General features: G+C 37.9%; 3 protein-coding genes across 7 annotated transcripts in view; 2 read left to right on the top strand and 1 right to left on the bottom strand.

The window, feature by feature from the left end:
- Positions 1-12855, bottom strand: part of LOC141762067 (F-box only protein 15-like) — a 103802-nt gene that overhangs the window by 45104 nt on the left and 45843 nt on the right. The window lies entirely within an intron of this gene.
- Positions 1-12855, top strand: part of LOC141762005 (uncharacterized) — a 43879-nt gene that overhangs the window by 5757 nt on the left and 25267 nt on the right. Inside the window, exons 1-2 of one of the 3 annotated variants that reach the window (XM_074625779.1) lie at positions 10159-10199; positions 11334-11616. The exons of the other annotated variants lie outside the window; for them this stretch is intronic. Of the exons in view, the coding sequence (XP_074481880.1) occupies positions 11343-11616 (274 nt within the window). The 5' untranslated portion in view covers positions 10159-10199; positions 11334-11342. Of the gene's footprint in view, positions 1-10158; positions 10200-11333; positions 11617-12855 lie in introns of those variants that run through there. 3 annotated transcript variants of the gene reach the window in all.
- On the top strand, positions 3859-7716 carry LOC141762004 (uncharacterized). The gene is made up of 2 exons (XM_074625777.1): positions 3859-4020; positions 4973-7716. The coding sequence occupies exons 1-2, from the start codon at positions 3906-3908 to the stop codon at positions 6769-6771; spliced, it is 1914 nt and encodes a 637-aa protein (XP_074481878.1). The 5' UTR covers positions 3859-3905; the 3' UTR covers positions 6772-7716.

Below are 12855 nucleotides of genomic sequence, written 5' to 3'. Positions count from 1 at the left end.
GACCTTTTTTGGACGGACCTGGACCCCCAAGGTATGCCCCTAACGCCCAAACTGTAAATGTACTGAAACAAATGTATATGTGACACAAAAAGGCAATTTATTATTTTGGCTGGTAAAAAAATTGGCCGGTGGGGTTTTTTCATCCACCAGTCCCCATGACCGGTGAGTCAAAACGATAATTTCGGACACTGCAGTTTGCCTATGAAAACTATGGAATTGTTATTTTATTATATTATTTATATATTATTATTCAAGATGAAGAAGAAGACAGAAGAACTCATAACCCCTCCATTTCTACACTGCACGCTGTCAAATAAAGGCAAAAATGCCCATTCAAGAAAAGCCTGTCAAGAGCACGTTGGAGAATGTGACTGATAAAACAGAATTAAAGACTGTCTGCTGGTTGCACTTCAACACATAGTTAGACAAGCTACACAAACGTGCAATTTATGCTTGAATGGAGGTTTTTGCTGGGCAGTAAAATCTGAAGTTTTCAAATTCCACATGTGGTGGCTTCATACCAGGGTATTATTGGAGTTTAGTACGTTGTTAACCATAGCATCACAGTTAATAGATAACATTACAGTTTCATTTTCAATTTCTTGACAATCACAATCATAAATATTTTACTGCCATGATATGGGTTTTATAGTTTGATGTCAAATATTAACAAATTTAAGCAGATTACACGAACCAAGAAGAGTCAACAGACCATTGAAAAGAAGCTTTTGAAGACGAAGAAGTGATTCAGCGTCACAATTCTCAGATATTACTCAAAGCTGGAGCTGAGAGTCCAGACGTTTGGGTTTGTGTCTGAAGACAATTTAGACTAAATTTCATGGATTTTGCTAAATAACACAGCAGACACAGGTGAGTACTATGATTACACACTCATAAGGCAAGGCAAGTTTAAGTGTAATATATGTCAAGAGGTGACAAAAGTTTATAGCAGGTTAACAAGGACGTGATTTATGACGGTTATAAGATATAAGATAAGATGAACCTTTATTAATCCCCGGAGGGAAATTCAGGTGTCAAAGCAGCAACATCGGCAAACAGAGTGAAACACAGGAGAGGTAAAGGTATACAAAAATTATAAAGACAATAATAGAGATATAAAAGATACAGAGTGAATGGGTGAACATAGTGTGTACAGTCCGTCAATAAATAAATGTAGAATGTGCAATAAATAAATGTAATATGTACATATGTGCAGTCAGCAATAAAGTGGTAAATAGGATGTACAGTGTAAAGTGAGTGTAAAGTGCGCCAGATAGTGCAGGTTAAAAGGTAGATAGTGCATGTTTAAATTTCTTAAAAGTCCTAATAGTTGTCATATGGGGGTCAGCCTTGGTTGTGAAGCCTGATGGCTACCAGCATGAAGGACTGACCCAGGCGCTTTGTGTTGTGCCGAGGAGGGATGAGTCTGTGGCTGAAGGTGCTCCTCATCTTGACTAGCTCATCATGGAGGGGGTGGGAGGGGTTATCCAGGATAGCGTCCAGCAGTTATTTGCCATTAAGGGCTTTATAAATCAATAAAGAGCAATTCTATCACGTCTTACTGTTAGAAATGTCACCATAATCCAAGACAGAGAAGATGACACCTCAATTATTCGCTTACTGAACATAGCGAACAAAAATGAGTTCTGTTTCTCTACAAATATCCATTTTTTGTCTTGTTGTGTGTACAGATATTTGCATAAAGCAGCATATTTGTCCACTCCCATGTTGATAAGACTATTAAATAGTTGACAAATCTCCCTTTAAGGTACATTTTGAACAGATAAAAAATGTGTGATTAATTAATCGTGATTAACTATGGACAATCATGCGATAAATCACGATTAATATATTATCGACTGACAGCCCTAAAAAAAAACTATTTGTAAAGAGGACTTTCTACAAGCTAAAAGCATGAAAGACTATTCAAACATACAAAGAATCCTCTCAGACACCTGTCTTTTGTGGGACTAGATTCCTAACTTTTGGACGGTTGTGTACGTTAGATGGAGAAGTTGTTGATATCATCCTGCCATGACACAGTATTACATAATCAGTCCCCACTGTAATCTGTAAACGTTATGGAGCTGGTCTGACGCTGTGAGCATGGCATCACTTGTTTAAAATCAAAATATAACAAATGCTTGTATGGAACAGACGAAGTCAAGCTCATCAACGGGGGGAGAGCAGGAAACTCACTCACCTTTCTTTAACAGGAAGTTACGTCGAGGCCAAGACGGTAAACACCTCTCATCGACTGAGGATCATAACCTTATATGACCATTTCGAGCAGAGTTCACAGGAGCTGTTAGACATAATAAACTAGATTATGTGTTGTTCATCTTTCTAAATCTGAAGGACTGCAGAGTGCTGAATGTAGCAGGGTGAGTTTTTGATAACCCATTTTTCTGTGTTAAATTGTTTACTGTTTGAAAGGATATCTAGTTTCTGGTAGTTTTTAAGGTGTATACTTAGTCATTGTTTCTGCTCTCTACTTTGTTCTTTGGGGAGATGACTTTCAGTTTATTTCTGTCCTGGAATCAGCAGTGTAAAATAAAAAATTGAAAACCAGCAATATTATACTATTGTGTGAATTTTTAATGGTTCTCTGCAAAAAGACGTGCTATAGAAACAGAATTAAAGTTGAAATACAGAATGCATGAGATGTTGAAATGTTTACACATCAGCAGCTGGTTTCGAGGAGATTAGGGTAGGGTGTGGTTTCAGTTGGTTCCTTTCACTTATCAATGTACGCAGTAAAAAGTGACAAGAGTATGGTGAATAGCTATAGAAGCTATGCTCTATTATGTCTCAAAAGTTGTTGCAACAATTTTTAGGTTGATACCATTTGTTACACAGACTTGGTGCTAAATTTAACCATATTTTACCACTGGAGAATTGATATAAATGATCAATAATCCCTCCAAAATACCACATTAAGACACCAAGACCTTGAGGAACATAGAAAAAGCCATGCTGTGTTTTGGGATCAGAAACTTTTGACATTTGGAGATTTCTGCAAGATTTGCATTTTTCGGCGATTGGATGGCGAGCACTTCTGTTGTGTAAACTGCTCAGAAACCCCCTTATTGTCACTCTAGCTAGGAAAGCCATCCATCCTCTGCATGCTCTAGGTCTCAAGTTTGCGGTTGTAAAGTTTCATGAGGCTGTGATTATCCTAGAGGTCACCACAGGTCATTTTATACAGTGAGGTCAAGTTTCAAAAAATGGTCTCATTACAATGAAATAGCTCCTTTGGGGACTAACATCATCACACAAGAATACAGTTGGGCTCATTGGATCCACAAGAGTCTCAGCTTTACATTGATACTAGGGGTGTGACGAAATATCGTGCCACGAAATATCGCAATATAAAAACGTGACAATATGCATCGTCGAGACGAAAAACTGAATCGCGATATCAAGGCATAATAGGTACTACGTACATACGGGCTCCGGGGCTAAAACAAAGCTGCAGCCTCTTCCTGCTGCTATTCAAGGCCTATGGAAGGAGGCTGAGTACGCGTCACATCAACACACACAGATGAAGATGAAGACAAAGATGAAGTGCAGTATCTAATCAATTGTTAATTCATGCCAGGTTTTCGCAGGCCAAACTGTTCCCCTCAGCGTCCAGCATTATTGACTGACCGTTGATGAACTGCTGTAGAGGTATGTGAGGTAAAAAAATAAATAAAAGATTATTGTTTCAGCATTTCCATCAAATTCAAAATTTTCCTTATTTTTAACAGGGAGCCATAATGGCAAAACTCAAAGAGGATCTCTGGAAAATCCTGCAAGACTTAAAAGAAGACGAGTTTGTTAAGTTCAAGTGGTTCCTGAACCTGCATAGCATCCCAGTGGCTCAGTTGGAGAAGGCAAACAGGCAGGACACAGTGGATCTAATGGTACAGAAACATCAGGATGATGGAGCTAGGAAGTTAACCAATACAATTTTAGAAAAAATCAGCAGGAATGATCTGGTGCAACGTGTTCAAAGCTTCAGCTTGGGACCAAAAGGTAAGTTATAAACAATATATTAATAGAAATGTGTTGACAAGAAATGTAAAGACTAATTTATCATTTATTATGGTACGCCACCATATATGACCATAGATAAGGTGAGATGATCAACCTTCCTCACCGCTGCAGATCTGATGAAACAACAACTAAGTCAATCATCAATCTTTGGTTTAAAGTGCTCTGATACCAAGCCTTGCTCCTGTAAGGGGCTCTGGTCTTCCAATTCGGCACAAGGTTGTTCTGTCCCTTATTGGCCAATCAATAAAGGCTCTTGAATTACTGAAGGTCTGGCCATGATAAGGTGGTGATTCTTGGAGGAGGTCCATGGTCACTCTGTCAACTTTCCCATACATCTGATCCATCTTATAACCAGAAGCTGATCAGCTTACCGCTCTGCTAATCAAGTTTATAAGACACACACAGATCCGATGATACCACTTCACATTGATCATCATTCCAGTGGAACTGCAGAGTCCACAGGTAAAGATCTCTGTTAAACCCCTCCAAGATGGACGGGTACTCCATACAGCTGTTTGGCATATGCAACAGTCAGAGTCCTCCTCTCTGCAGCACAAGCTGTGCTGAGGTGAGCCTCTAATTGGGATAATCACCAACAGACTTGCAATCTATCCACGGCTTATGAGCTTTCCCCTTTTTCTTTGAGCTTGCACTACTGGTAGAGGTGAACCCAAATATACCTAGTTGGTACCTCAAGATCAATCCACCACAAGACTCGAGGTGATTTTTTTGCTTTTTTACCATTCGAGTGCCCCCTTTTCCTGAATTTGCTTTTGGGGAAACAAATGTATTGCAGTCCTATTTTTGAGGAAGGCCAACTAACTGAAATGCAGTGCTTTTGAACTCCAGTACAAGGTATAATGAGGTTAAACCTTTGTTTCTTCAATTTAAATGTTATTATTAAGTCTGTGTGTTCTCTGTCTTATTTTAGGTGGTGCTCAAAAAGAAGAGTATACATGTAAAGTAAAGACCCCCAAGCAAAAGTGGGCAAAGCAATTTGCAGTGGAGGTGACTCTGGATCCTGATACAGCCCATCGTAATCTCATCCTGTCAGATGATGGGAAACAAGTACATCATGGTGATGTGAGGAAGAAACTACCAAACAACCCTAACAGATTTTACAGTTGTGTAAACGTCTTAGGGAAGCGGAGTTTCTCTTCAGGAAGATCTTACTATGAGGTTCAGGTTAAAGGGAAGACTGCCTGGACCTTAGGAGTTGCCAAAGAGTCGATTGAAAGGAATGGAGGTGTAGAACTGGCTCCTGCGAATGGTTTCTGGACGATGGGTTTGAGGGATAAAGATGAGTACGTGGTTAGTGAAGTTGCGGCAGTGCTTCTCTATCTGAAGTCGCATCCTCAGAAGGTGGGAGTGTTTGTGGATTATGAGGAGGGTCTGGTCTCCTTTTATGATGTAGATGCTGCAGATCTTATCTACTCCTATACCGGCTGCTTCTTCACTGAGAAACTTTACCCATTCTTCAGTCCTTGTACTAATGACGGTGGTATAAACTCTGCCCCTATGATCATCTCTCCGGTCAATCACCCACATGGCTGTGGTGGTCAAAAAGAAGAACAAGACAGAAAGAAGACGGAGCTGATGAGCGTCCAGGAGTTTGCAGTGGAGGTGACTCTGGATCCTGATACTTCACATCCTGCTCTCAACCTGTCTGATAATAGAAAGCAAGTGAATTGTGGAGTTGTATATAAGGAACTCCCAGACAACCCTAAGAGGTTTAAGAAATGTGTGAACATCTTAGGAAAGCAGAGTTTCTCTTCAGGAAGATCTTACTACGAGGTTCAGGTGAAAGGGAAGACTTCCTGGACTGTAGGAGTTGCCAAAGAGTCGATTGAAAGGAAAGGAGATGTCACACTGGCTCCTGAGAATGGTTTCTGGACGATGTGGTTGAGGAATGAAGATGAGTACATGGCTAATGATGGCCCGGCAGTGCGTCTCTCACTGAATCACCAACCTCAGAAGCTGGGAGTGTTTGTGGATTATGAGGAGGGTCTGGTCTCCTTTTATGATGTAGATTCTGCAGATCTTATTTACGCATTTACCGGCTGCTCCTTCACTGAGAAAATCTACCCATTCTTCAGTCCCTGTACTAATGATGGCGGTAATAACTCTGCCCCTCTGATCATCTCCCCTGTCACTGAGCTGAAGAGCATCCAGCAGTTTGCACTGGAGGTGACTCTGGATCCTGATACAGCCCATCCAAATCTCATCTTGTCTGATGATGGAAAACAAGTACATCATGGTGACTTGAGGAAGAACCTACCGAACAACCCTAACAGATTTTACAGTTGTGTGAACGTCTTAGGAAAGCAGAGTTTCTCTTCAGGAAGATCTTACTATGAGGTTCAGGTTAAAGGGAAGACTGCCTGGGCTTTGGGAGTGGCCAAAGAGTCAATCAGGAGAAACAGAAGTATCACAGCAAACCCAGAGAATGGCTACTGGACTATAATGTTGACGAATGGAGATGAGTACAAAGCTAATGCTGATGATCCGGTCCCTCTCTCTCTGATTCACCAACCTCAGAAGGTGGGAGTGTTTGTGGATTATGAGGAGGGTCTGGTCTCCTTTTATGACGTAGATACTGCAGCTCTTCTCTACTCATTTACCAGCTGCTCCTTCACAGAGAAGCTCTACCCATTCTTTACGCCCTTTACTAATGACGGCGGTAGAAACTCTGACCCCTTGATCGTTTGTCCCGTTAATCACAATGATTAATCATACTTGCAGGTGTTTTCAGTTATTCTAGTTGATTACGCCTCGTTTCCACACAGTTTTGTTTTGTGTCCGTAAATGTATATAGTATATGGATTACGCTCCCTGGTGTTCAAATCAAGGAAATGCATCTCTTTACGAATGGATAGAAACGCCACCGCAGATATGGCAGAGTTTTGTTAATTTTGTCTGTTTTTGGCCGTCCAGTATTCCTCGTGACATACTCTCGAGCCAGGACGGTACCCGCGGTACTGTAGAAAAACAATTACCGTCTTTGTTTGCAAGAAAAACTTTAACATGTGCAACACAAGAGTGAGATGTCAATTCAGTACAAGTCAATGCTGCCCTGAGAATAATGCAAAAGTGAAAGTGAAAGCGACTCTTGGAGTGTACCATAGGTGAGAACGGCCTTTAAAATAGAATCTGTGGTAATGACTTGTATATACTTTATTTCAAATTCTTTTGAATTTTGTTATTGCTTCATTTGTTTGTTTTTATTTTTACTGTACTCCTTTACTAGTAATATTATTGTAACAACACATTCTCCACTCAACACGACCGATATGTGCTCTAAAGGTAAACCAGTGTTCTCCTAGAAAAATGTATTCGTTATTTTATCTTTTAGACTTTTATGTGGATGTAAATGTGTATTAAATGAAATTGACTGATGGATTGATTGATTTTTGATATAAGTTGTGTTGAGAAACAACGGAATTAACATTTCACAAGTCTGATATTTAATTTATGTGAGCCAATATTTCTATTACAATCTAATGCTATCAAATGTAATCAATGTAATATTATGTTTTTTTTAATTATTTTCTGAGCATTGTAAGCTAAAGATTTGTTGTACTTATGAATAACATGACATTTTGCCTGCTGTTTGTCATTGAAACTAAAATAATTCATTGAAATTAATATTTTGTTAATACTATTTTTCAAATAAAGAATTTCAGAAGCTTTTCTTTCAAAATGAAATCTGTGTTATTTTTTGTAAAAACAGTTTAAACTCCTCAGATTGACACATCAACAGCATAAGTTTCTAATATTTTTTAATTATTCTTGCAGAACGTGAGTGGTTCATGTATTACAAATATACTGAACCCCTAAAAAACTACAAAATAGGACATTTTATAATTGAAAATTAGTTTGGCGAGTTGCCAGTTTACCAGCAAACAGAAGCACCACATTTTGAAATTCTGAAATGACTGATGACACTATTATTGATTTGATGAATTTGCTTTTGAAATGAAGCTTCTAATTTTGACATCATGTAATTCTCGAGGTATAAATTGACTGATAATTTCCTCTTAGTTTAAAAGGTTTAATTGGGGTTACACTATTTTTCCAAAGTATCTCCTGAAGAAAATGGGTGCGATTGGTAAGAATGTTAGATGATTTGTTTCATTATATGAGGACTAATTCACTTTAGTGTGCGAATTACAGATGTGTTGTGAATGGAGGGTTTGAAACAATCTTCATTAAGCTTTAATGCATTGCAGTATACAGTATATGTCAAATGAGCTTCAGTACAGTTGATCAGTATGCAAATTAAGACTTTTTTGAAATTGAAATGTTAGGGGTCCAAGTTATAAATAGAATTAGTGACTCTTTAACTTTCTGCACAGTCCACTTTTAAATCTCAGACAAGGATGCAAACTTGTGCAAATGTAATGCACATAACGTTTGGTTTTGCTTTTACAGGAAATACACCTCACAATGCTCATAAGGAAACTCACACTTCTTCATATGTGGTCACATGAGAAGCCTCACGTTCAACACTGCAAGAACAGAAAGTCAGACCATTCTCTGCACAAAATTAGCATCAGTTGTGCAGTTTTAACTGTGCACTGTAGCTGACGCTTTGACTTCATGACCAATCAAAGATAAGATGTACCGAACTATAGTAATAACTAACTTGAAGATGGTAAATCTCACTTAAGCAGAAGGAAGTACATCGACAAAGATATCTCTTTTTATGAGCTGATGCTTTGAGCCTCACGTAGCATCCACCTCAATGAGGAACCAGAGCTTCACGTCAAGAAAAAATAACAGTACAAAACCAAAAGATGATGAGAAGTGACGGCTTGCGAAAAATGCAAGTAAGCTTTTCAAGGGAGAATGGGGGGGGCACACTGAACATTTAACAAGAAGAAGAGGAAGTCAAGGTTAAGAAACATCGAACTGCTCTAGACTGAAGATCACAAACGTCATCTGGGAACTCAAAGGTAAATTTTAGTATAATATACCAAGTGTTAGATTGACTGTATTGATCATCTTTCTACATCTGAAGAACTCAGTGCTGAATTCTGCTTGGTGAGTTGCATTTAAACAGATAAGAAAACACATCTTCGGTGTTTGTAAAGAGATGCAGCAGAAAATCACGCAAGACTGGTGGTCTTTAAAGTGTATGCATTTTGGTGAGGTTAAATTTAAAGGTAAAACTTTTTCGAGTCTTGTCTGTCCTTTCCAGTAACGAGAGTCATTTAAAAACATTTAAATAAAAAAGTATTGAAACAATGAAAACCTTTTGTAATTTGTCTGATCAAGTCACATAGGTGACTTTTTAAGGTCTTTTAACTCCTAGTTTTTCAGACAAAAAGCTGCAAAAACTCACTGCACACTTCCTGCTCAGCAGCAAACAGCAGAAGGACACAGTTAAACCCTTTTTCCACCAAAATTACTGACATATGCAAGTTTTTTTAAAAACAGGAAACAAGTCAGTAAATAAGCATAGTAAGCAATGTTCAATGTGTCACAAATGCAACGGAAAACAAGGTAAGCAAGCGTTGATGTGTTCAACTGTAATGCAGTTTTTGGCGAGAAACTTGATTGTTTGAAGGAGATGTTTTCACAGCAATATAAAATAGATATTAGAGAGGAATTTATGACTTGTTTAGTTCCTAACACTAGATTTAAGCAGTTATGATACATAATTAAAACTAGTAATGCCAAGATTCTTTCATCAATAAAACAACAATCTTTTATTTCATAATCATTTGAATTGTGTGTTTTTATGCAAATAACCGCGATAGATTACAAAAACAAAGTAAAAGGATAACATTTAGAATTTTTGACGCTTGTTTTGGTGCTGCACCCGAGTGCGATTGCTGTCACACCTGGGTCAAACCTGCCCAAACGAACCGCACCGTGAGGGTAAAAAACACTCCAGGGTTCAACTCAACCGAACTTAAACCAGGCAGCTGTGAATACGCCCTAAAGCTAAACATTTCTGAGAAACTGAAACTGAAACTAGGAAACACACTCTCTCACTCACAGCTCAGACAGTACGTAAGTAAGGTCTGATGTCATACTGACGTTTCTTTTGGTTGGGAAGGTTCGAGGATTTGACTGCAGTCAGACACGAACGGCTGAGAAGCAGCAACATCTGTCAGAAGAAGAAAGAAAGTCGCTGTGGACGAGTTTAACAGGTAAGATAACTTTCAGGAAACACGTGTGAGTAATGAATTATTAGCGTAGCAGTATAAAACAATTGGATGACTTTTGAATATTCATTAATAAACAAGTATGTGCAGAACAGACCTGATCTGAGATTTCATCACAACTATTTGTCGTGTCAGAACTGGCCTCACTGTGCTTTTAAAGCAGAGATCTTTTTTTCTTTTATTTGACAAAACTTTATCCTGTGTTTATTCAGTCTGGTTACAAAACAGAACAAACATTGGTGAGTCAAAACAACTAAGGCAGTTGTTAAATCTAGAGACGTATTTTGATGTTGTGGTTTTATTTGTCTAACAAATGTCAGGGCTGGAGATGATAACTTTCTCCCAAACACATACATTTAGTGATTATTTAATGATTATAAATGTGGGCTGTGAACTTCATCTCAGTCAAATATCTAATCCAATGAAATTTGATGATCTACAACTATTAAAATATTTAATTGTGATTAATCGCAAATTAATCACATGTTATTTATCTGTTCAAAATGTACCTTAAAGGGAGATTTGTCAAGTATTTAATACTATTATCAACATGGGAGTGGGCAAATCTGCTTGCTTTATGCAAATGTATGTATATATTTATTATTGTAAATTAATTAACAACACAAAACAATGACAGATATTGTCCAGAAACCCTCACAGGTACTGCATTTAGCATAAAAAAATATGCTGAAATCATAACATGGCAAACTGAAGCCCAACAGGCAACAACAGCTGTCAGTGTGTCAGTGTGCTGACTTGACTTGCCCCAAACTGCATGTGATTATCATAAAGTGGGCATGTCTGTAAAGGGGAGACTCGTTGGTACCCATAGAACCCATTTTCATTCACATATCTGGAGGTCAGAGGTCAAGGGACCCCTTTGAAAATGGCCATGCAAGTTTTTCTCACCAAAATTTAGTTTAAGTTTGGAGCGTTATTTAACCTCCTTCATGGCAAGCTAGTATGACATGGTTGGTACCGATGGATTCTTTATGAAAACTATGAAAAAGTTCCTCCAGTCCGAAAACGCCTATAGTTTGTAGAACTATTTGGTCAAAGGGGAGCTTTTGATCGTCCAATTAGAAAAACTGCAATTATTAGTGTTGTTTGTTTTACTAGGGAACCACAATGACAGCACTTGATCTGTGGAACACTCTGGAGGACCTGGCAAATGATCAGTTCAAGCAGTTCCAGTGGTTCCTGAAGCAGGATGGCGTCCCTAGAGGGTTCTCCGCCATCGCAGTGGCCCGACTGGAGGGGGCAGACAGACAAGACACGGTGGATCTGATGGTGCAAAAATATGGCTGCCCTAGAGCCCTGGAGATAACCATGAAGATTTTAGGGGAGATCAGCAGGAATGATCTGAAGCAGTGTTTGTTAGAGACCAGCTCAAGACAGAAAGGTAAGTTGAGGAAAGGTAAAAAATATAAATATCTAAAAAACAAAGAAGTTTCACATGCATCTCATAAATTATTATGTTCATTACTGGATTGTATTCAAACAGCAGTTAAAAAAAAAATCAGAGACGTCTTGAGCCGATCCTTAGCATTGGCATATTTTATTGGATCATATTGGATAAAATAAAGCTGATACACCGAAAGGGTCTATGAATGAACAAATAATACGCAAGGCATTTAGCATGCAATAAGAACATCTTTCTTGCTTTTGGCATGTCATTTGTACGTTATGTATGAATAAATAAATAAATAAATTAGTAAATAAATGGAATTTTTTTATATAGCAGAAATAATAATAATAAATGTAGCCATTAATTGATTGATAAAATGTGTCCCTCATTTGCATAATGAGGCAAAAATGCATAAAGAAAAGAATACAGAAATAATATTGGGGGAATAAATGAGGTGTGAAATGCAAAATCGAAAATTACGCATAAATACGTAAATAAATAAATAAATGCAAAAATAAATAAATGCATTTAAAAAATAAATTAAAATAAATACAAAATTAAATAAAATGGAATTTTAGACTTAAGAGTAAATAAATAAAGGAATTAATACAAAGATAAATAGATAAAGTAGCAAATTAAAACAGAAATATCAATTTATGTCACATTTGATCAATTAATTAATGTACATTTAATGACAGTTATTCATTTATCGAGTAATTTATTTATTGATAATTTTTTTTCGCAGGTCCATCCTCCATATGCTTGTAGTCTGTAGTGACTGCAATATAAACGCATTTGTGTGAATATTTTACACTCAGAGTTAGTGATGTAGAATAAAAAGCGAGAAAGACTGCTGATAGTGGGCGGATGGGGAGGAAGAAGGGTCCAACAAACACGACTTTTAACCAGGGGACCGCTGTTTTATTTTGTCACATTTGTGATATGTTTTCTGTACTTCCTGTATGTTACAATTTTCCATACGTATTTTACTTAGTTTACGTCCTTATTTTAAGCCCAGCCACTAACTAAGTGGTTTTGTTGCCTCAAGCTTACTTTGGACGTTACCGTAGGTTTGTTGCGTGGCGTAAAAATGACCGCGGAAAAGCCTAAAATGTGTCCTCATGACACACGGGAGTGTCCCTGTAATGTTGTGCTAATTATACGCCTCAGACACTGACGTTGGCAAAACACACAAATGCGCTAAGCTTCAATGCTAACGAAGCTGTTATTTCT

This window comes from Sebastes fasciatus, chromosome 23, assembly GCF_043250625.1.
Source record: "Sebastes fasciatus isolate fSebFas1 chromosome 23, fSebFas1.pri, whole genome shotgun sequence".
NCBI classification, from domain to species: Eukaryota; Metazoa; Chordata; class Actinopteri; order Perciformes; family Sebastidae; genus Sebastes; species Sebastes fasciatus.
This window is presented reverse-complemented; position numbering and strand designations above follow the sequence as displayed.

Excerpts from the sequence above, each read along its gene's own strand:
- LOC141762004 (XM_074625777.1), top strand. The coding sequence starts at position 3,906 with ATGGTACAGAAACATCAGGATGATGGAGCTAGGAAGTTAACCAATACA. Across the intron at positions 4,021-4,972 it reads CTTCAGCTTGGGACCAAAAG|GTGGTGCTCAAAAAGAAGAG; the intron begins GTAAGTTATAAA and ends GTCTTATTTTAG.